Here is a 22,012-nt window from a genome sequence, read left to right on the forward strand (position 1 = left end):
TTTATTCAGTGAATATATATTTATTCTCCATCATATTTCAATTAAATGTCAATTCTGATATTTTACATTTCGATCTATTAAAATGTAGGTAAAGTGGAAATTCCAAAAATAAAAATTGCAATAATTTCAAATTGTGGAAAAAAAGAATTAGTTTAAAATAATATTCTCCATATGCAGAATATATCAAATGATTATTCCCTACTTTTGAATTTCATTCAATATACAATTTAGGTTATTGAGGATTCGCGTATCTGGTCATTTCTAAATTGTAAATTCGGCATAATGAGCATTCGAACTTATGTTTTTGGTACAGAGAGTAGCACCCCAAATTCTTAACTAGAATTCACAGGAATCACAGACAGGTAAGAAATAAGTGGCCGTTTTCATTGGTTGAAAAATAAGAGTGTCCAAAATTTAAACGTACGATTGGCTGGAAAACGTCTGTATTATCGAAATATATCGAATGGCATACGCTGCTTCATTCAGATCATTCGTGACGTTTGAGAGCAACTTTGAGGTTATCTTGTTGTTGTTGTTGTGCTTACAAATTTTTAAGAAACTAAAAAAAGTTATTATTTATTGAAGAGAGGCTTTTATATAATCAAGTACGATAGTAAAATATTTAATATTTTCTAAAGGATCTTAGTTTTTAAGACATTTCTAAAAATACAGTCTGACTATTTTGACTCTTACCTTTTGAATAAACTATTTTCTTTCGTTGCAGAATGGGTGAGCGATATAATATTCACAGTCAACTAGAGCATTTAATGTCAAAATATATTGGCACTGGACACGCCGATACAACCAAGTACGATTGGCTTGTCAATCAACATCGAGATTCTTGTAGTTCGTATATGGGTCACTACGATCTTCTTAATTTTTTTGCCATTGCTGAAAATGAAGCTAAAGCACGCGTGCGATTCAACCTCATGGAGAAGATGCTTCAACCTTGTGGACCACCACCAGAAAAGCCCGAAGACTAGAGAAAATTCTCGTATTTTATTAAGGACTATGAGACTCTAGGTATCATTTCAATAACACACTACATTTTACGTCAATGTAAATTTATTATTAAAAATAATTCTTACCAATTAAACTAATTTTATACCAATTTTAAGTTTCCATTTCTTGACTTGATTCTTCGTTCTTTTTTAATGATTTTGACACAGATTTAATCAAAGATTGTTGCATTATTGGAAATATTTGTTCTTCCGCTTCATTCAGTTTTTCTGTTTGAGATTTCATTGATTCCAAGTCTAAACTTCCGGTAAAGAAGAATTCGGTGATTTGTGAATGTTGTGTCATCGATGCTTGCACTATGAGACCGTGATTTTTTTCTTCTTTTATTTCGTCTCTCGATATCGATAAAAACATTGTTTCTTCTTCTGATGTTGGATCAAGGAAAACAATTTTGTCACGAATTCCCTATGAAGAGAGAAAAACATTTAACAATCGACTTTAATCTATATTGTACCATCTTGCCTATTAATCACAATTGTAATTGTTCATACCATTGTAACTGCTGTTACAAGACCAAACATCGGAACATTAGCATTAGATAAAGCTAAACTTGCAGCCATGATAGCAGCAGCTAAAGCTGATCCACCATTTTCGAGAACAAGGGCATAAATATCCACTTGAAAATTAGGAAATTCGCTCTGTGAAAAAAGTGAAATAATATAATAAATTATTAGTAAAATTATTAATACTTTAATTTAACATGATAAACTTACACGACACACTGCAGGTTCTAATGCCCTCTGCATAACGCAACTATATTCTTTTTCTTCAGAATCTTGCTGATGAATCTTTCTTTTCGACGTGGAAAAAGTTGCAAATTTAAATTCACAAAATAATTCTCCTTGGTGGGTGTAATTACTCTTATTAGGAATTTCTCGTGGATCAAATACTGAACATATTACTTTCGTTCGACCCATTTCAATATAAGCAGATCCTTTTGCTTGGCTCACAATTCCAACTTTGACAACTAAAAATTATTTTTAAAAATCTTATTCAAATCGGAAAAATTTAACGCTTTAAGTACATAACCTAACCTCAAATTAAGAAACATTTTTTCACATTGAATTATATATTATAAAAGTCATAAATAGCTTACACATTTTTCTAAGTTCATTAAATTCTCTTCCATCTTCTCTCTTTTTCAAAGAATTTTCTTGCGATTTGTCTTTGACACTTCTGTCAATATAAACACTGTAAGGAATTGATATTTCTGGTCCGTTAATTCTTTTCTGATCCACCGGCATTTTTCTATTTAGAATTTAAAAATTTGAATAATTGATTAAAATATATATAAACTATTTAATTTAATTTAATTAAAGAAAATTATGAAATAAACATTAACAATACAAAATAAAAACACAGCGCACGTGTTAGACAATTTAAAGACCATGTAATAGCGCCATCTTGTTTTTCATTCCAAATCGAATCTGATTGGTTTTCCTGATAACTACTAAAGAATACTCAGTAGCCAATCAAAATAGTTCATTATAACAGAAAGAAGTAGAGCAACATTATTTAAAAATGATTTAATTATTTTTTTTATTTTTTAAACATTATAAACACAAAATAAAAATTGTTTTGTATAATAACATTTTAGAAATTTGTAATTAAACATTCCGAAATAAAGAAAAATTGTAAATTATTTTCAAAAGATTTTTCTGAAATTGTAAGGTGTTTGCAAAAATAGCACACCTAGCAGCTAGCACACAACAGTGGCAGAAACAGGCAGAAATGACAGATTCGTATCATATGTTTTATCTTAATTCATCCGATCCATTCTGTTTTTCAAGTAAATATAAGTTGCATTTAAAGGGATAAAAAGAAGAAAAAAGTGAAGTTTAGTCACGTTTACATTGTGAAGAGTGTGCAATTTCCTCAGGTCAAAACTCAAAAAGTTCTGAATTTAAATATTTATTGATCGTGACAGGTGGGCGTAATTTCTCACGAGACCGTTTTGAAAACTTTCTGTGACGTAATTTGGAGACATGAAGGCGCCTTATTTATAATACGCATTATTCATTAGTATTTGCGGTATTTGCAAATTTTCATTTAAATATTTGCATTACCATTCGTTTTTAATATTTCACCTGTTACTCGTTTATCTTCCTCATCTTGCCGGTACGTTTTAAGGTTATAATAAATATTATTCTCAACAGCTTTTTATCATTTGCTGTCATTTATTGTAAAAATGCTCACAATTATTACTTATTCATAATAAATAGACAGAATTGGAATAGAAAATGAGTTCGTTAATGAGAAGGAAGTTATTTTTGTTTTTTAATTCATCAATTCGAGCTCATAAACCCGTTGTTTCAAGAAGAACTCAACACAGCAAAGCTGCAATTAATTCCACTATTGATACAAATCAGGTAAAAGTTGTTGAAAAATTGTTATAAATTCTATGTTTGTTAATTATATTTTTATTTTTATTAATTTTTATTAATTTTTTAAAGTTATTTTTAAGCTATAATTAATAAGAGAAATAATTATTATTATTATTCTAATTTCAGTTATCAAGTGATGTTGTTCCCGTTTTTAAGCAAGCGACACATTTTGGTGATAAAACAGCACTTCGTGATATGCATGGCGATTACACGTATCGTGGTATCTTTTTGAGTGCAAAACAATTTGCTAATGAATTAAATGAATTGCTTGGCGAAGGAAAACAAGAACGAGTGGCATTTTTATTACCAAACGATGCTTCTTACGTTATTGTTCAATGGGCCTGTTGGATAAGCGGTCAAATTGGTACATAATTTAATATTTTTATTTTCTATTGTTATGAATAGTTATAAAAATTTGAAAATAATTATAGAAAAATTTCTATTTCAGCTGTACCATTGAGCGATCAACATCCGACATCAGTTCTTGACTATTATGTTAGCGATGCTGATGCTAAAGTCATTATCACCACTATGGAATATTTACCATTAATTGAATCAGTTGCTGAAAAATCGAAAAGACGTTTAATAGTTTTCGACGATGTTCTTCGAGTATTAGCAATGAAAGTTGACGGAAAAATAGCGAACAATAAATCTGATCATGAATTCGAAAATTCTCTTGACGCAGGAGTTAAGGGAAATTTTTATAATAATAGTAATGCAATGTTTATTTACACTTCCGGAACAACGAGTAAACCAAAGGGTAAATTTTTATTTTTAAATTTAGTTGTAATTTAATTAGTCTAATTTTTTAATTAATAAGCATAAATTCTTATATTATAATTTTATTTTTTATGTAAGTTTTTATGTTCATATTTTAGAATTTGCTTCTTTTGTTATGTACGTACTTTTTTTATTTTCCTTTTAGTTGAGCAAAATATTTTAGTAAAACCATCGATTTGTAGGTATAAATATAAAATTGGTTTCAAATTAAAGTAATACTAAAATTAATTAATGAAGGTGTGGTTCTAAGCCATAAAAATCTGCAGGCCCAAGTTAATTCATTGGTGTCTGCTTGGAAGTACAACAGCAAAGATATTGTTCTACACACATTGCCTCTAAATCACGTGCATGGAGTTATAAATTTGCTCCTGTGTCCATTATATGTTGGCGCACGCTGCATTATGTTACCAAGATTTGAGTCATCATCCGTTTGGAGTGAATTGATTGCTATCAATTTACAGAATTCCGAACGAACAAACGTTTTCATGGCTGTGCCAACTATTTATATGAAATTAATACATGATTATGAACAACTTTTTAGTAAACAACCTAAAATTAAGGAGTACATTTATAATGTTTGCAGTACAAAAATGAGGTAAGTTGTTAAAATTTAACAAATTTTTAATTTCAATTAAAACTTAAATTTTTCACTCCAATTAAATTTCCTTTGCAGATTAATGGTTAGCGGATCGGCTCCTCTACCGAAACCTATTTTTGATAGATGGGAAGAAATTACTGGACATCGATTATTGGAAAGATATGGCATGACGGAGACTGGTATGACTTTGTCCAATCCTTTGGAAGGCGAACGCATTCCAGGTGAAAAAATACTATTATAAAATTAAATTATACCTATGGATTTTTTTAAATGTATTTCTAATCATAATAATTTTGTATTTAGATATTTTTGAAAGGTATTTTTCGTTAAAATCGAATAACTTTTTAGGAACCGTCGGAACACCTTTAACAGGTGTAGAAGTTCGAATAACGAAAGCAGAAGCGCAAAGTGGTTGTGATACGGCAGTTCTTGTTCATGGGACAACAGAAAAGAGTAATGTCGTTATGAAAACTTCGGATCCTGTTTCTGGAGATCTCCAAATTAAAGGTCCAAGTGTCTTCAAAGAATACTGGAAAAAACCTGACGTGACTGCAAAGTCATTCACATCCGATGGATGGTTTAAAACCGGTAATTGTTTGAAAATATTTTTGAAAGATTATTAACTTTAGCTTGTTAGGGAATTATATTCAACGTTTCTATTAACTCCAAAAAAATTGTTTATAATTGCATTAATTTTTTCTTAAATAATTTAATTTTTAAAAAGTAGCCTTAAGACTGAAAGCAGTCGAAAAATTGAATTTAACGACTAAAAAAGACTAATTCACAAAAAATTGATTCCATATTTCCCTGACTTTTCTAATTTTCATAAAAAATATTAACTTTTTTTTCTTATTCTGGTAATATGTAACTTATTCAATTCTAAACTTTTTTAAAATTCAGAAAAAATTGGTGAAGAAAATCCAGAAGTGTCCTTTTCTAAAATTTCTTTTTTTTTCTAATTCTTAGTTAAACTTCTTCAATAATAATACATAGTTAAAAATAATTTTTATAAGTAAAAAAAAATTCTTTTAACCCGTTGCCTGTTTCCGACCCACGGGTGGGTCGTGAAAAAGTATGGCCATAACTGTTTCCGACCCACCCGTGGGTCGTGTTCACTATCACTAAAATAAATATAATTTGTATATAAATTGATAGATATTTTTCTTCATATCAATATTATAAGAAATTATAAGGGTCATTAATGATATTTTAGAAAATAATTGAATAATTAATTATAATTTAAATATATTATACTATTTGAGAAAGTATTAGATTCCGCTGGGCAGTTTAGGACAATCATGTTGTATTTTCCTCAAACAGTTAAGGGGTTAAATATAAAATTGAATTCCATTAAATTTGACAAAATTTCCAATTAATTGGACTAAAATTATGATTGAATAAAAGATCATTTCTTAAAATTGAATTCTTATAAAGAATTGTAAAGAAATTGTAAAAAATAATTGAATTCTTTCAAAGAATTTGAATAAAATTTTTAAGCATTTTTCGAGGAATTCATATATTTAAAATTGTATTAAAAACAATTCAATTCTAGGGAAGAATTTTATTATTTATGAAAATAAATAAATTCTTGTAACGACTTTTATTAAAATTTTTTTAAACAATTCAGTTCGAGGGAAATATTTTATTATTTTTGACAATAATTGAATTATTGTAACGAATTTTATTAAAATCTTTTTAAACGATTTAATTCCTGGGGAAAAGTTTACTATTTTTTGAAAATAATTGAATTCTTGTAAAAAAATTTATTAAAATTTTTGTAATATTTGATTTTTTTATTAAAAAAAATTAAAAATAATTAAATTTCGTTAAAAAAAAATAATTACAATTGTATAAAAAATATGAATTCTTATATACAAAAATTGTATCAAAATTATTATAAACAATTGATTTTTTTTTGAGAAATCAATAAAAAGTTTTTTTAAATCAAGATTCGCGGTAGAGAATCGCCGCCAAGTAAAAAGCAAAAACCGCGAATATATATTCTCGAAATATCGGCTGTTTTTCGATAAAATTGAATAACTCGAGTTAATTTTAACCGATTTGGCTCATTCTTTTTTCGTTGGATAAAGAATCAAAAAAGAAAGAATTCTGTTAAGTTTACTCAATATTTTATATAGTTTTATAGAATTTAGGCTAGGAAAACCGGAAAAATAGAGATTTTTTGAGATTTAGACAAACGAGGAGCGTAAACTCCTAAATGGATTTCTGAAATATTCTAGAATATTATTAATTAGGTTAAAATCTCGATATACATTTCAGGAAATTTTAATTCACTTCGTATTTTTTGAAAAATTTTGATTTTTCTCAAAAAAATTCAATTTTTTGACATTTAGACGAACGCAGAGACTAAACTTCTAAACGGTTATGTGAAATATTCTAGAATATTATTGATTGGGTTAAAATCTCGATATATATTAAAGGAAATTTTAAGATAGTTCGTATTTTTTGAAAAATTTTTATTTTTTTGAAAATTTTTTATTTTTTTTAAAAATTTTTATTTTTTTAAAAAATTGAATTTTTTGACATTTAGACGAACGCAGAGATTAAACTACTAAACAGATTTGTAAAATATTTTGAAATATTATTATGGATTGAAAGCTTGAAATTTATTTTAAAAACTTTTTTGTTTTTATGTTATTTTTAGAGTGTATAGAATAAAAATTTTAAAAATTATGTAAAAATTTCTGTAAAGAATCATATCTTAAATAAATTCTTATTTAAAACTTAATTGTATTTTACAGGCTTCGAAGTGACACACTTTTCAACTTTTTTGACACTTTTTTTGGTCAAGCCTACTTTTTGCTACTTATTTTGTCAAAAAGCTACTAAATGCTACTTTTTTCCAAAAAATGTAAAAAAAATTTACAGAATTCAAGAATTTTAGTTTTTTTTGGTGAATTTTGTAGATTTCAAAAAACCCGCGAAGTGAATTAAATTTATTATTGGACGCGTGATTATAATATATTATAATAATTACTAATAGTAATATAATATTCTTTAAGCTTCTTAAAAAAATTAAAAACTAAATTTTTCATTTTTCACTATATAATTTAATAGTAATACCTTTTTTGACTTTATAAAAGTTTCATCAAGTATAGAAAAAATCAATTAAGAATGAAAACTTAATTCTTTTGGTTATATAAATTGTTTGATTAAAAATCCAAAATAATATTTATTTAACGTGATTATTTATTATATTATGTTTACAAACTTTATGTCAAATTTAAAAATATTAATTGTATTTTCAATAATACAGTGTTTTAAGTCGGTTGTTCAATAATAAAAAAATCATTTATAAAGATTTAAGATCTATCTAGAAGAAAAATTATAATTTTTTTTATTGGAATTAAATTGCTCATAATTTATTATTGTACAAAATTATGGCTATGTGGATTCTAAAATTTAAAAAATTTATATGACTAAAAACAATCCATTTTTTTTATTTTGATAGTTGTTATTAGTAAATTACTAAAAAATGTTTACGTTTTATTTTTAAAAATTAGATGGCTGATAAAAAGTTATTGATAGTTTTTTAAAAAATAATAAGGAGAAAGAAGGTGTCAATTTAACTTCTCAAAATTATGAGCCTGTTATTAAAAAACAAATTCTTATAAAAAATCTCATTTAAGTATTATTAACAATTACATTTCATTATGTAAATAAAACTTTCTAATGTAAAATATCGACAAAAAAGCTATTATATTTTCATGTTTTATGTTTATAAATCAAAATTTAAAAAAAATTTTGTGAATTCCTATTTTTAGTATTTTTTTCTTTCAATTTTTTGGACAACAACATATATTCACTTAATTTTCTTACTTAAAAAAATAATTTTACTTCATTTTTAATATGCTACTTTTTGCTACTTTTTTTCAATTTAGAGGACACTTTTTTCCAAAATGCTACTTTTTCACACTTTTTTTGACCTGCTACTAGACTTCGAAGCCTGATTTCATTTTAAATTATTAGTTCAAAGACCACAATATTTTTACAATTAATTATTTCATTTATTAAAAAGTTGAGATGACGCAAAAAGTTTTAAAATCCCAACAAAAACATCTTTGATGCAAAAAGTTCCGCCAAGTAAAAGATTTTGTGACTGTCCAAACAATTAGTGAAATAAAAGTTTACCAAGTAAAATTTATAATTAAAATTTTAATAATGATTGATTTTAAATATTTTCTCTACTACACAACTCGAAGTACATATTGCAGTTGAAAAAAACAACCCGGGCTTAGCTGTTGTTATTGTACATTGCGGCTTAATTACATTTCCGAATTAAGTCAATGTTCTTCATTGCATTTTGAATTGTAACAAATAGAATTTAAGTTTATAATTAACATTAACAAAAAACGAAATCTAATTACTTGTCATAATAAAAAATTTCTATTTCAGCAATTTAAAAATCTTGGCGTCAATACTTTCATTAATTACAAGTTAGAAGCATTATTGACGCCAAGATTTTTAAATTGCTTAAATAGAAATTTTTTATTATGACGAGTAATTAGATTTCGTTTTTCGTTAATGTTAATTATAAAGTTAAATTCTATTTGTTACAATTCAAAATGCAATGAAGAACATTGACTTAATTCGGAAATGTAATTAAGCCGCAATGTACAATAACAACATAGCTAAGCCCGGGTTGTTTTTTTTCAACTGCAATATGTACTTCGAGTTGTGTAGTAGAGAAAATATTTAAAATCAATCATTATTAAAATTTTAATTATAAATTTTACTTGGTAAACTTTTATTTCACTAATTGTTTGGACAGTCACAAAATCTTTTACTTGGCGGAACTTTTTGCATCAAAGATGTTTTTGTTGGGATAATTAATTTCTTTCAAAAAAAATTTTTTGAAAAAATTAAAATTTTCTGTGAAAATATTATATATGAAAATAATATAATTTTTGAGAAGAATTCTATTATAACTTCCTTTTTTAAATAATTTAATTTTTGTAAAATTTGATTTAAATAATTGTAGATATTGAAAATAATTGAATTTCAACAAAAAATTTAAGTAATTGTGAAAATAATTGAATTCTTGCGGAATTTTTTTTTTCAAATTGTTTAAAATAATTGAATTGTTTCAACGAATTTTATTAAAATTTTTTTTATTGTTTTTAATTAATTTAAGAATTTTATTTTTTCAAAAGAAAAGAAAAAAGTATAGTTTTTAGTGTCACAAGTCTAGAAAAAAGTATCCAAATAGTATCAAATCGTAAAAAAGTAGTAAATAGTATAGGTTTTAGTAGATGAGTACGAATCTTTGTAATTTAAATGTTTAAAATTTTTTTTTCTTGTAATTATTAGGAGATACTGTTCAATATGAAAATGGAATATACAAAATTCTCGGTCGAACTTCAATTGACATTATAAAATCAGGAGGCTACAAAGTCAGCGCTTTAGAAGTAGAAACAGCCATTCTGGGACATCCCGATATTATCGATTGTGCAGTTGTTGGAATTTCAGATTCAACCTGGGGCCAAAAGGTCAGTTAAACATTACATTTTATATTTTGATTTAAAAATAAAGAATTTCAAAATATTGTTTACGTAAACTTTTCTTCAATTATTTTTTAATTTTACATTTTTATTCTGTAAATAGGTCGCTGCTGTCGTTGTATTGAGAGAAAATACAGAAGTGATATTATCCCAGTTGAGAATATTTGGTAAAAAGTCGCTGCCTCATTATGCAGTACCCACAGTTTTAAAAGTCGTTGAAAAAATTCCCAAAAACAATATGGGAAAAGTGAATAAGCCTTATATTTTAACGACAATATTCGAGGAGAAATAATAAGAAATTTTTATATTATCGAACAAATGGAAACGATGCGGAACAATGGTTTTTGACTTTATAATTTTCTTATATTTTTAGAATATGGTGCGTTGTATGAGGAAAATAATCGTAAGTTATTCGAAATTCACTTTTATTGCGAAAAATAATTATTGAATTCTAAAAAGAAGAAAACATATAAAAGGGAACTATTAGCAACATAATTATATTCACGAAAGAACAAATCAAAATTTGCAAATGAAACTTATTTCTTGTAATTTATGAGCAAAAATATGTTTTCGTTTGAATATTAGAAATAAGTCAGTAACGATGACGTCTGACATTTTATGTTAAGGGAATGTCAAAGTCACTTCGATTTTCTCTATCGATTTTGACAGTCTCTTAAAATTCATAAGCACATTTACTACCAAAAACTTAATTTTACTAATTTAATTGGATTATTTGGTATATTACGGTGATAACAATTTTTACTTCACATATATTAACATATTATAACATTGGCTGTAAAATTTTAATTATAAACATAATTTGAGTATTAGAAAATAAAATAAACTTTTCTAAAAAGTTCTAAGAGTTGCAATTTTGATTTTTAGCTCAAGACTTGCATTTTTTTGATAATTGTATTTTTGTTCTTACGCAATAATTGGACCAATAAAGACCCATAAGGCCTATAGTGTTCCAGAACAAAATTTTAATAGAATAGATAAAATACTCTGGGTGAATATTTCAGGAAAAAAAAGCTTGTTTTTGGTTTTGAATAAAAATTATAATGCACTATTTTATTTCTGAAAAAAATGTATTTGTGAATAATATCTTTTATCAGAAAATTTTAAATATATACTTCTTGGATATACTATAAAAATCTCCATAAGAAACTTTTAAAACTAATGCCTTTGTTCCGAAAACTTTTCTATTGCATTCTTTACATTTTTTGAAAATTACGAATCCTGGAATTTTTTTTGTGAAAAATGCGCCATACGTGATTTCACACATGAATATGTATTTCCCGATGCGGGTCTAGAGTGATCTTATTTTTTTCTTTTCACAAACGATTTGTGTTCTTTTATATTTGATCGTTAAAGTCTAGATTATTTTTTTATATATTAGAGAGATGATAAAATTGTTAAAAAAGAGGAAAAGAATTTTTTTTTTTAATAGAGAGGGAAACAATTAATGTTGAGATTATTTTAAAAGTGCGCGGTCCATTGACAGTTCTATTGGGTTCTATCTATTAATGACTGTTTTTTCACGAGAAGATACTAAAAAACAGCCGACAAAATATGAGTAGTTCCCACTCAAGAATCCCATCTTAAATTTCTCCCTCCAGATTTAACAAGCTTACATCTTCAGTTTTCCAGGAAGGACAACATTAACGGATAAGAGATGAAATTCCATATTGAAGATGGCAAAAGCGTTTGCTTCTTGCCAGGACCAACACACATCGCCAATTTTTGTGTTCAAAGGACATGAAAGGAGCCGATCAAAAAATCCAGGATCCAATTCTTCCATGGGGGGTCCCTCATTCGAAACCGGATGGAGGTCGTTTATGCAAGATTATTCTCAACCCGCCAGAGAGAGAGAGAGAGAGAGGGGGGGAGAAGGCAAAAATTCTTCTTCAGGTGCGGTGTAACTTAAAAATTTTCCTTCATCGCACACACACACAAAAACACTAAAGAGAGGTTGATGGAAATTCTGTTGCGACATCGTCGGTATAATATAATGTATTACAAAGAGAGCCGATGAGAGGTCCGCCGGGTGTGCAACCTGGACACCCGGGGGTAAAGCGGGAACGTCGGCGTTAAGAGAGATTTTTCGTTTTCAACATTCTTCCTACCTGAAATTGTCATTAAGACAGCGGGACCATAATGGACGAGTGAATGGTGAGTGGAGAACCAAGAAAAAAAAAGGTCGACAAGTGAGTAGTATATGATACTCGAGGAGATTTAGAGGGAGCGAGTTTATCTGCGTTGAAAATAAAGCCATTACCACATGGTCATCTTGAATCCAAAGAAGAATGGTGAACGAGTTGACGCAAGGGGGTCCAAACCCACAATCAGTTTATGGAGAATGAACAGTAGTGGATGTCATGAGAGAGGACCCATATGTGTGCATCTGACGGGAGAATTTCTATACTCCTTTATACTGGGTGTCTTCACTGTCCTCAAATTATTCCATTATACATCATTCTATGGAAGTCGGATTCTAGATTTCATCGCTTGGAATTTATTACTACATCAGTCAAATTTGTGTTTTTACACGTTTTTCAGTTTCAAAGGGACAAGTTATACCGATTCAAATTTTTCCGCAAATAACTCGTATAATTTATCAATTGAAAAGATTTTTATAAAAAATGTATTTTACATTTTTAGAGTGAGTGATCAAACTTCATGGGTGGATCGAACAATTTTTCGGTAACAGTGATTTTTACATAATCAGGGTTGCCACAGATCAAGAAAATCGGGGAATTCAGGAAAAAGTCAGGGAAAGTAGAATTGATCAGGAAATTTTATTAAAAGTAGGGAAAAAAATTAAATTTTTGAAATTCATAAGATAATTCTCAATTTTAATGTCTATAGAAAGCTTTAAAAATATTAAAAAGAATTAATTCTTCTTAAATTTCATTTTGTTTGTATTATAAACTTTGCGTTCACAAAAAAACTTAAATTTTTTATTTCTGACAATATTTGAACTTATTACAGAATATTAAATTGACTTTATTTAAAACAATTCAATTCTTGAACAACTATTGTAAAATTATTACTTATAAATTATTGAATGAATAATTTTACATAAATTAATTTACATAATTTCAAAAATAATTGAATTTTATAAGAGTTGAATTTACAATTTTTATAAATAATTGAATTTCAAAAAGTTTTAAATTTCAATTTTAGATAATTTGAAATTCAGATTAATTTAATTAGAAATTTTGTTGAACTTTGTTTTTTAAAAAATATATTAATTAAAATTCTTTTTAAATTAGTGGATTTTTTGATTTGATCAAAGGTTCTTTCCAGAAATCTAATTATTTTCAGGAATTTTGATAAAATTCTTTGCACAATTCAATTATTTTCATAAATAACACAAGAATTCAATTCTTTTCTAAAATAATAAAATTCTCCACAGAAATTCAATTATTTTCAAAATTTTTTTTAAATTTCTCGCCAAGATTTCAATTACTTTTATTAAGAATAAAATTTTTGACGAAATCCAATTATATTCGGAAATTTTAATAAAATTCTTAGCAAAATTCAATTTTTAATACTTATATAATATTCAATTATTTTATTTTATTTATTTTATTTATTTTATTTATTTTATTTATTTTATTTATTTTATTTATTTTATTTATTTTATTTATTTTATTTATTTTATTTATTTTATTTATTTTATTTATTTTATTTATTTTATTTATTTTATTTATTTTATTATTTACAAAAATATTGTATTACTCTGTAAAAAATTTAATATTTATGAAAATAATTGAATTATTGTGAAGAACTTTAAAAAAAAATTTTAAATAATTGTTTTTTTTTATTTAATTCCAATTCTTTATTAAATAATTGAATTCCCTGTGAAATTTTTATTATTTATGAAAATAATTAGATAAATTTTGCGTCGAATTTTATCAAACATTTTTTTTTAAATAATTGAATTTTTTGGGGAAATATTTTTAAAATAGTTGACATTCAAAATAATTGAAATTTTGAGAACTTTTTAAAAATTTTCGAATATAATTGAATTTTGGCGAAATAATTGACTTATTATATTGAATTTTTAGAAATAATAATTGAATTTTGAAAAGGTTTCAAATTCAAGTCTTTTTGAGAATTTGCAATTTTAATACTTTTAATTATAACATTTCAGTACACAATTCTATTTTCTTTTTGAAAAATTTTAATCAAATTTTTTTTACATTATTATTTATTATTATTATTTATTATTTATTTTTATTTTTTTTTTATTTTTATTTTATTTTTTTTTTATATTTTATTATATTTTACTAGCAAAAGTCCTACGCGCGCGATGCGCGCGTGACCCGTGTGGAAAAATTTTAGGGCGCTGACCAAGCGCTTAATAGACTGTCTAACGTCTTTCTAGACCCAGGGCAGACGGTCTTGTCGAGCGGCTGTTCAGAATTGAAACGAAACTTCCACGCTATCGTCTAGAATAGACCAGCGTTTCTGGTCTGATCAGCAGTGCTAGTAAATTCTAATCTACGTCTATTTAAAATTTCTCATTATATGTTATGACAACTATTCTTAGAATGATAAAACTTAATTATATTTGAAATAATTTTAATGACTTTTTTTTATATAAAATTATTAAAAAATATTTTAACTTTCTGTATTTTTCACTTCAACTTTCTTTAAGCGTAAGGCTTTGTGTCTCTCCCAATCTTTGGCATTGGAGATATAGTAGTCTTTTTGTAAAATAAAATTTACTGCAAATCAAAACAGCCGGATGAAACTAGCAGTCGTACTCAGCACCAATCTTTAGGCGTCAACCACTAATTAATGAAATTAATAAATAAAAACTTACTAAATTTACTATTTAGTGGATATTGATTCCCAAATAACAATACTCGATGGTTTTTTAAATCATTAAGTATTACAAAATTTGAAGGAGAGGCATATTGGTAGATGACGCCTAAACATTGATGCTGAGTACGACTGCTAGCTTCAGCCGACTAATCAAAACACATAGAAACACATCAAAATCATTTTTTTTCAGGGCACATTTAAAATTAAATTATACAGAAAACAACAACAACATAGTACATTATTATTCACGTAAAACAGAAACCACAACAAATACTATAATTCACAAACAAAATGCATCACACACTGACTGATCTAACGACGCCAAACGACGCGACGCCATTAGGCGCCATGTTACTTAACAGCTGGGCATTCATCGACGCATGCGCATATAACATCCTAGACCAAATCTAGACGGTCTTAATAACACCGTACTAGACGGACATATTTGACTTAGATTTTTTCTAATAAGCCAATCTGTTAAGTCACTGATTCGGGACTTGATGGACCCTCTAGAATTAGACGGACTTGATGATTGCTAATCGGGAAATCATTGGACTCTAGACTGCCACAATATTTTTCCACACGGGAATTATTTAAAGAATTATCACGGTAGCAATCTGCCTACCTGCTTTCCACAGAAAAAATTTAATAATTTCAATTTATATTCTTGCATGTTTACAATAGTTATGATTTTTTAAAAAATCTCGGTATTTCAACTATATTATCATTTCCACGCCTTAGAAGCCATTTAAAAAAATTGCAAGAAGATCGAAGGCGGGGAAAGCAGTGATTTTTATTTTTTGTCACGGATTTTTCAGAAATCCTAAAATATAAAATAAATTAAAATCACTGCTTTGCCCGCCTTCGATCTTCTTGCAAAATTTTTTAATGACTTCTAACATTAAAATAAATAATTAGCAAACAAAAAATTGCTTCCAAGGGGTGGAGATTATAATTTAGTTTAAATACCGAGATTTTTAGAAAATCCTCGAAAAATCAAAATTACTACTTTTCTTGCCTTGGATCCTTTTGCGATTTTTTAATGGCTTCTGTTATTAAAATAAATATAATTACCAAGTGAAAAAACATGCCTCTACTCAACTCAAGTTTCAAATGTAATTTTTATACATGTAATTTTCTCATGAAATCCCTCAAACATTTTTTAAGCTCATATAAATGTAATAAAATTCAAACTCAAAAGATTTAAATTATAATTTCTGCAAATATTTTAATTTTCATTCTTATGTTTCTAATAATGGTTGGGGTACAGTTTTTCTAAATCGTATTTTCTAAAATTTTTTTTTCTAATAAAGGTGAATTTCTAAAAAACTTTTTTCTAATAATAAAGGTGATTTTGAAATTTTCTGTCTTCTAATAAAGCTAATTTTCTAAAAATTTATTTTTCTAATAAAGGTAATTTTCAAAATTTTTCTTTTTTCTAACAATATTCTATTTTTGTAATCACGATCAATAAGTACATATGATTTAAAAATAAAATTTACGAAAATTTGTTAATTCTTTAAAAAAATACTTGATATTTCGTTAAAAAATTATAATAAAAAATAGAAATTATGCAAATTACTTAACAAAATTTTTAAATAATCTGGTTAAAAATCGTAATTAACAAATTATAGGGATTTTTTCACTAAAGATATTTAAAATTTTCTAAAAAAAATTTTTATAAATATATTAACTTTGGAAATTTAAATGTAAAAATGATGCAAATTATTTTTTTTCAAAGAAGAATAGAATTTTGTTAACAAATTGTGATAAGAAATAGTAATTTGATAAAAATTTTTCTTCATTTTCAAAAAGAAACTTATAATTTTGTAAAGAGAATTGTAATTGAGAAACAGAAAATTTAATCTTTATTTTTAAACAATTTTCTAATTTTTATCAAAATTATGGAATTTTAGAAATTTTAGGAAAATAAACATTAGAATTTATAACTTTTTATAAAAACTTTTTTCAGAAACCAGATTTAATTAGAAATCGCCTTTTTAGACAAAAAGGTGTAGAAAATACTTTTTTTTAAAATAGTGTTCGCCTACCCTAATAATTGTTAGTATTCATCCGAAAAATATATTGAATACATTGAAATGTTGATAATTGAAGGAAAGAAATGTTTAATAGAATTTATAAGTATTATTTTTTCTGAAATAAATAAAGTACCCGATTCTGCGTAATCACACATATATATGGGAATACTCATAACCAAAATTTCTATCAAAACATTAATTACTATAGAAAAACACTACTTTTTTCCCTCTGACATCGCCTAGCCTGTAAGCTTCAATTTACAACCCAATTCACACAATAAAACCAGGTTTTCGAGCATGTCAAAAAATTATAAAATTTTTTTGAGTATATCTATAATAATTATTTTTAGAGTCAATCATAATATTTTTTAGAATCAGGAAAAATGTGAAAATTCCGTCTATGTAAATCGGGAAAATTGAAAATTAAATTTCTGTGGCAATTCTGCGTAGAGATTTGAAAATATACAATTAATTTGATTTATATCGGTTTTTCAGATTGGAAAGCACGCCGATTTATTGAAGATTGTGTCTCGAAGGAAGAATGAAGAGTTGTGCGTTATTTCGATAATGAAGAAGTGTGGAGGATGGGTCACCCTATATAGTTTTCTCTCCCTTGCAAGCACTTGTGCCTGTGCGTGTGGACCATGGGAGCATGGGGGAACCACCGCGAACCGCATTCTCTACCTGTGTGGTAGGGCAGTCATCGATTCGCTCCCGTGAGGGGAAGTAGTCTTCCCCCACAATGCGGCCAGGGGCCTGAGTTGGAGGTTCGGAGCGAACCTAGCACAGCGGGGTGCCCGGTCCCTTAATCCCTCATTATGCTGATTATATTAACATTAACTGATTCATTCTTGACTCTCATTTCGAGTAGGGTTTTCTCTGTAATATTTATTATATGTTACTATGCATGTTAGTATGCTACACTCCCCTTTTGAAAACATTGGTTGCCCAAGATCTTTTTACAGTTTTTGATACCAAAAAATTGAAAATGAGAAGATAATAAAAAAAGAATACGAGATAATCCTATCGAGAGGAACTCGAATGAAAAAGAAAAATTAAAATTACATTCATTTTAGAAAATTCCATATATAACAGTTGTTTCATTTTTATAAAAGAATAAGTTAATTAATATTATAGGGTAAGTTGAATGAAGAGAAAAAAATTATCACTGTTGACTTTTAAACAAACAAAATTAAATTAAAGTTTATTAAAATTTTTCAATACAACACCTACTATGCGTTTCATAAATGTTGAGCCCTGAAACTTAAACTGTAATAACTCAACAAAAAAAAATCGCTAATCAGCGAAAAAACATTCACTGTATAGATCATTTTATTGAGTACATACTTTCTTTTCATGAAACATACATACATTCATTTCTTATAAAGTAATTAGCATTAGAGTATATAAAAACACAGGAAAATATACAGGAAAATGCGATTGACGAACTTTGGCTAATTCTGGCAATTGCACGATTCAAAATAAAACATTCAAAAAAATCAAGCATATTCTTTGGTTTCTCCTTAATCAATAGTGACAATAAAAATTCAAAAATGTTATTAACTTTTAAAAATACAACCAATAATACACGACAATGCTATCTTAACTTCTAACAGTGAGAGAAAGTTCATTCAAAAAACAATAAATTGCAAAAAAATCAATTAACTCAAAAAATTAAAAATTAAGTAACAATAAAAATTATTATAAGTTTAGAACGCGATTCTTTTTTTATTAATTTTTTTTGGGGTTTGAGAAGAAAAGAGGTCTATGGTATCGATGTCATACCTGGGTCCATTCAAACTTTTTCCGAGGCTAAGAAGAGGAAAGACAGAGCAAAAGCGTAGACAGATAAAATTTATTCAGTCGCTGGAAAAGGGTAAGAAGATGTGAGTCCCTAATCAATTCAGAATAATAAAAACAATAATAAAAATATTAAATAATATTAAATAATAGTAAATAATAATAATTATAACAATAAAAATAATAATAACAATAAAAATAATAATAATAATAATAATAATAATAATAATAATAAAAATAATATTAATAATAATAATAATAAAAATAAAATTAATAGTAATATTAACAGTAATAATAATAACATTATATATGTCAGAACAAATCATTCTGACATATATAAATTTCGACGGAGTGATAAATTCTACTTCATATAATAATAACATTAATAATAATACTAATATTTATATTAATAATAATAGCAATAATGAAAATAACAACAACTTTAACAGTAATAAAAGTAATAATAATAATAATTAATACTGACGTTGATAATTTTAAATTTTATTATTATTATTTTTCGTTTCTGCGCCTATGGAGTTTGTAGCACTCACTACTTCTGAATTTCTTTTCAGGCATAAAGGATACAAAGAAAGGACCAAGTCTTTTCCTGATTGTGGTGATAGTATCAGTTTCAAGAGCCAATAAAAAATAGTGATGAAAGAAGAATCGCGTTCTAAACTTATAATAATTTTTATTGTTACTTAATTTTTAATTTTTTGAGTTAATTGATTTTTTTACAATTTATTGTTTTTTGAATGAACTTTCTCTCACTGTTAGAAGCTAAGATAGCATTGTCGTGTATTATTGGTTGTATTTTTAAAAGTTAATAACATTTTTGAATTTTTATTGTCACTATTGATTAAGGAGAAACCAAAGAATATGCTTGATTTTTTTGAATGTTTTATTTTGAATCGTGCAATTGCTAGAATTCGCCAAAGTTCGTCAATCGCATTTTCCTGTATTTTCCTGTGTTTTTATATACTCTAATGCTTATTACTTTATAAGAAATGAATGTATGTATGTTTCATGAAAAGAAAGTATGTACTCAATAAAATGATCTATACAGTGAATGTTTTTTCGCTGATTAGCGTTTTTTTTTTGTTGAGTTATTACAGTTTAAGTTTCAGGGCTCAACATTTATGAAACGCATAGTAATCGTAGCCAGCTTCGACAAGGTTATGAGGAACAATATTTCATACTGTTATAGTCATATGTAGGTATACGTGAGCAACCTCGCAAAAACATAATTCCCAACAAAAAATTAAAAATATGAAATTATAAATATGTTTTAATTGCAATTAAGAATACCATTTTTCTTAACTATTGAATAGTAATTTCGTAGAACAATTGAGATCTTTAATACATTACTAAATAATCCAAAGTCTTTGTATTGTTGTTTAGAACACAGCACTATAACATTTATCAATGATAAGGTAAATCACATTTATTAAAATAATTTTCATCAAAAATTTGAAAGTATAAAATTATAAATATAAAAAAGTGAATAAACTAAAAAAATGCTCGAAAAATATAAGTGAAAAACGAAAAAAATATATAACACTTGAAAAAATAAAAGTTCAAAATATATTATCACTTTTTCAGATTTTTGATTCATTACTTAATAATCTAAAGTCTTTGAACTGTTCTTTGAAACACATCACTTATGTAACATGGTGTTTATAAATAAAAAGGTAAAAAAAATTAAAACGCTTGAAAAATTGAAATAGAAAACGAAAAAACGATTGAAAAATAAAATTCAGAAAATGTAAAAAAAACACTAAAAAAGCACCTTATGGACGTCTCGAATGCTGTCCTGTTTGGATTTTTTTGTAGTAATTGGGCTTCTGGAAAAACTTTAGGAAATTAATTTAAATGATTGATTCATTATCATCAAACACTTTTGCTTTTTTCGGTAGCTTTACACATTTGACATTCATTTTTTGGGGAGGTAAATGAGTTGCATTTAAATTTTATACAATAGACAAAAAAATTTTCTTTTGTATTTCATTTAAAAACAATAATTGAGGCTCCGGATCTTAAAAGGGCACACGCGCGAACACACGGCAAATAAGTTGGCCCCTGGAGATAAAATTTTGAAGTTGTTCAAAATGAATTTGCAACTTATTTGCCGTGTGTTCGCGCGTGTGCCCTTTTAAGATCCGGAGCCTCAATTTCTTTGGTTGTACAGTAGAGTGCAAAGATGCCTTCCTAGTTTGAACGTGTCGCACTCATATGTTTCCATGGAAACATATAAGTGTGACACGTTCAAACTAAGAAGGCATCTTTGCACCCTACCGTACCTCACAAAAGGGGGCGAAGGAGGGGGCCCCTTTCCCACATGCATATAAAGCATTACGAACAATTAAATTGATATAAAAACTATATATATATATATATATATTTAACTGCGTTTTGTTATTTCTGTCTTCGAACGAAATTATCGATCGGTTAGTCCCGAGACCGGGTTCTATAGCGCAAGGCTCTCACGTGACGACTCGAACCAATCCGAGCGCTGCTTGCTCCCACCATGTAGCGTCCTCCCTCCACGCCGAGTCAGAGAGCCCAGAGACGGAGCTCTCTCCGACACTTGCTTATGAGCCGCCAACCCGCACAGTCGTGTATTTTTGCCTTTCAGTTTTCCCCCTGTAATAAACACCTTATTTTCTCTTGCCTCTTATCTCGTCAAAAGGAATTTCAGGAAACTCTTGGAGGGTCCAAAATTCTTTTCTTTCCATTCCGTATATTAGAATTCTGGAAACTCTTTGAGGGTCCGGAATTTAAATTCATTTATTTATTTTGCCACGATATTCCTATAAAACTTACTTTTTCCCTAACCGTACAAAAATTACGGAAACTCTCGAAGGGTCCGAATTGCTTTCACATCCGCCACTCGTCATTCTAATTTTCGGAAACTACCAAAGGGTCTGAGATTAGAATTTCTCCTTTTCAGTTTTTTTTTACTTTTTTCTCCATTCTCTTAGGAAGATTTTGGAAACTTTCATAGGTTCCAATATCACGGTGAAATCTTTTTCC

At 27.0% G+C, this 22,012-nt stretch overlaps 3 protein-coding genes across 4 annotated transcripts; 2 read left to right on the forward strand and 1 right to left on the reverse strand.

Moving 5' to 3' along the window:
* The first annotated feature begins 450 nt into the window (after positions 1-450).
* Positions 451-1,111, forward strand: LOC122511147 (splicing factor 3B subunit 5). Its single transcript, XM_043626214.1, has 2 exons — positions 451-605; positions 725-1,111. The coding sequence occupies exon 2, from the start codon at positions 726-728 to the stop codon at positions 981-983; it is 258 nt and encodes an 85-aa protein (XP_043482149.1). The 5' UTR covers positions 451-605; position 725; the 3' UTR covers positions 984-1,111.
* Positions 1,048-2,430, reverse strand: LOC122511145 (exosome complex component MTR3-like). Its single transcript, XM_043626212.1, has 4 exons — positions 2,117-2,430; positions 1,734-1,987; positions 1,512-1,658; positions 1,048-1,425 (listed from the first exon to the last, which is right to left on the reverse strand). Exons 1-4 carry the CDS (start codon positions 2,262-2,264, stop codon positions 1,114-1,116), a joined length of 861 nt encoding a protein of 286 aa, XP_043482147.1. The 5' UTR covers positions 2,265-2,430; the 3' UTR covers positions 1,048-1,113.
* A 201-nt stretch (positions 2,431-2,631) lies between these two features.
* On the forward strand, positions 2,632-11,164 carry LOC122511144 (malonate--CoA ligase ACSF3, mitochondrial). 2 transcript variants are annotated; one of them, XM_043626211.1, is made up of 9 exons: positions 2,632-3,138; positions 3,247-3,389; positions 3,531-3,768; positions 3,853-4,164; positions 4,422-4,779; positions 4,858-5,003; positions 5,131-5,370; positions 10,114-10,292; positions 10,408-11,164. In XM_043626211.1, the coding sequence occupies exons 2-9, from the start codon at positions 3,261-3,263 to the stop codon at positions 10,594-10,596; spliced, it is 1,791 nt and encodes a 596-aa protein (XP_043482146.1). In that variant the 5' UTR covers positions 2,632-3,138; positions 3,247-3,260; the 3' UTR covers positions 10,597-11,164. The 2 variants fall into 2 exon arrangements, with proteins under 2 accessions (XP_043482146.1, XP_043482145.1); XM_043626210.1 differs by having other exon boundaries at positions 2,633-3,138; positions 3,243-3,389.
* Positions 11,165-22,012: the final 10,848 nt, after the last annotated feature.

This window comes from Leptopilina heterotoma, unplaced genomic scaffold (genome assembly GCF_015476425.1).
Source record: "Leptopilina heterotoma isolate Lh14 unplaced genomic scaffold, ASM1547642v1 Lhet_81, whole genome shotgun sequence".
In the NCBI taxonomy this organism is placed as follows: domain Eukaryota; kingdom Metazoa; phylum Arthropoda; class Insecta; order Hymenoptera; family Figitidae; genus Leptopilina; species Leptopilina heterotoma.

Excerpts from the sequence above, each read along its gene's own strand:
- LOC122511144 (XM_043626211.1), top strand. The coding sequence starts at position 3,261 with ATGAGTTCGTTAATGAGAAGGAAGTTATTTTTGTTTTTTAATTCATCA. Across the intron at positions 3,769-3,852 it reads TTGGATAAGCGGTCAAATTG|CTGTACCATTGAGCGATCAA; the intron begins GTACATAATTTA and ends TTTCTATTTCAG. Across the intron at positions 5,371-10,113 it reads CGATGGATGGTTTAAAACCG|GAGATACTGTTCAATATGAA; the intron begins GTAATTGTTTGA and ends TGTAATTATTAG.
- LOC122511147 (XM_043626214.1), top strand. The coding sequence starts at position 726 with ATGGGTGAGCGATATAATATTCACAGTCAACTAGAGCATTTAATGTCA.
- LOC122511145 (XM_043626212.1), bottom strand. The coding sequence starts at position 2,264 with ATGCCGGTGGATCAGAAAAGAATTAACGGACCAGAAATATCAATTCCT. Across the intron at positions 1,988-2,116 it reads TAATGAACTTAGAAAAATGT|TTGTCAAAGTTGGAATTGTG; the intron begins GTAAGCTATTTA and ends AATAATTTTTAG. Across the intron at positions 1,659-1,733 it reads TAGAACCTGCAGTGTGTCGT|AGCGAATTTCCTAATTTTCA; the intron begins GTAAGTTTATCA and ends CTTTTTTCACAG.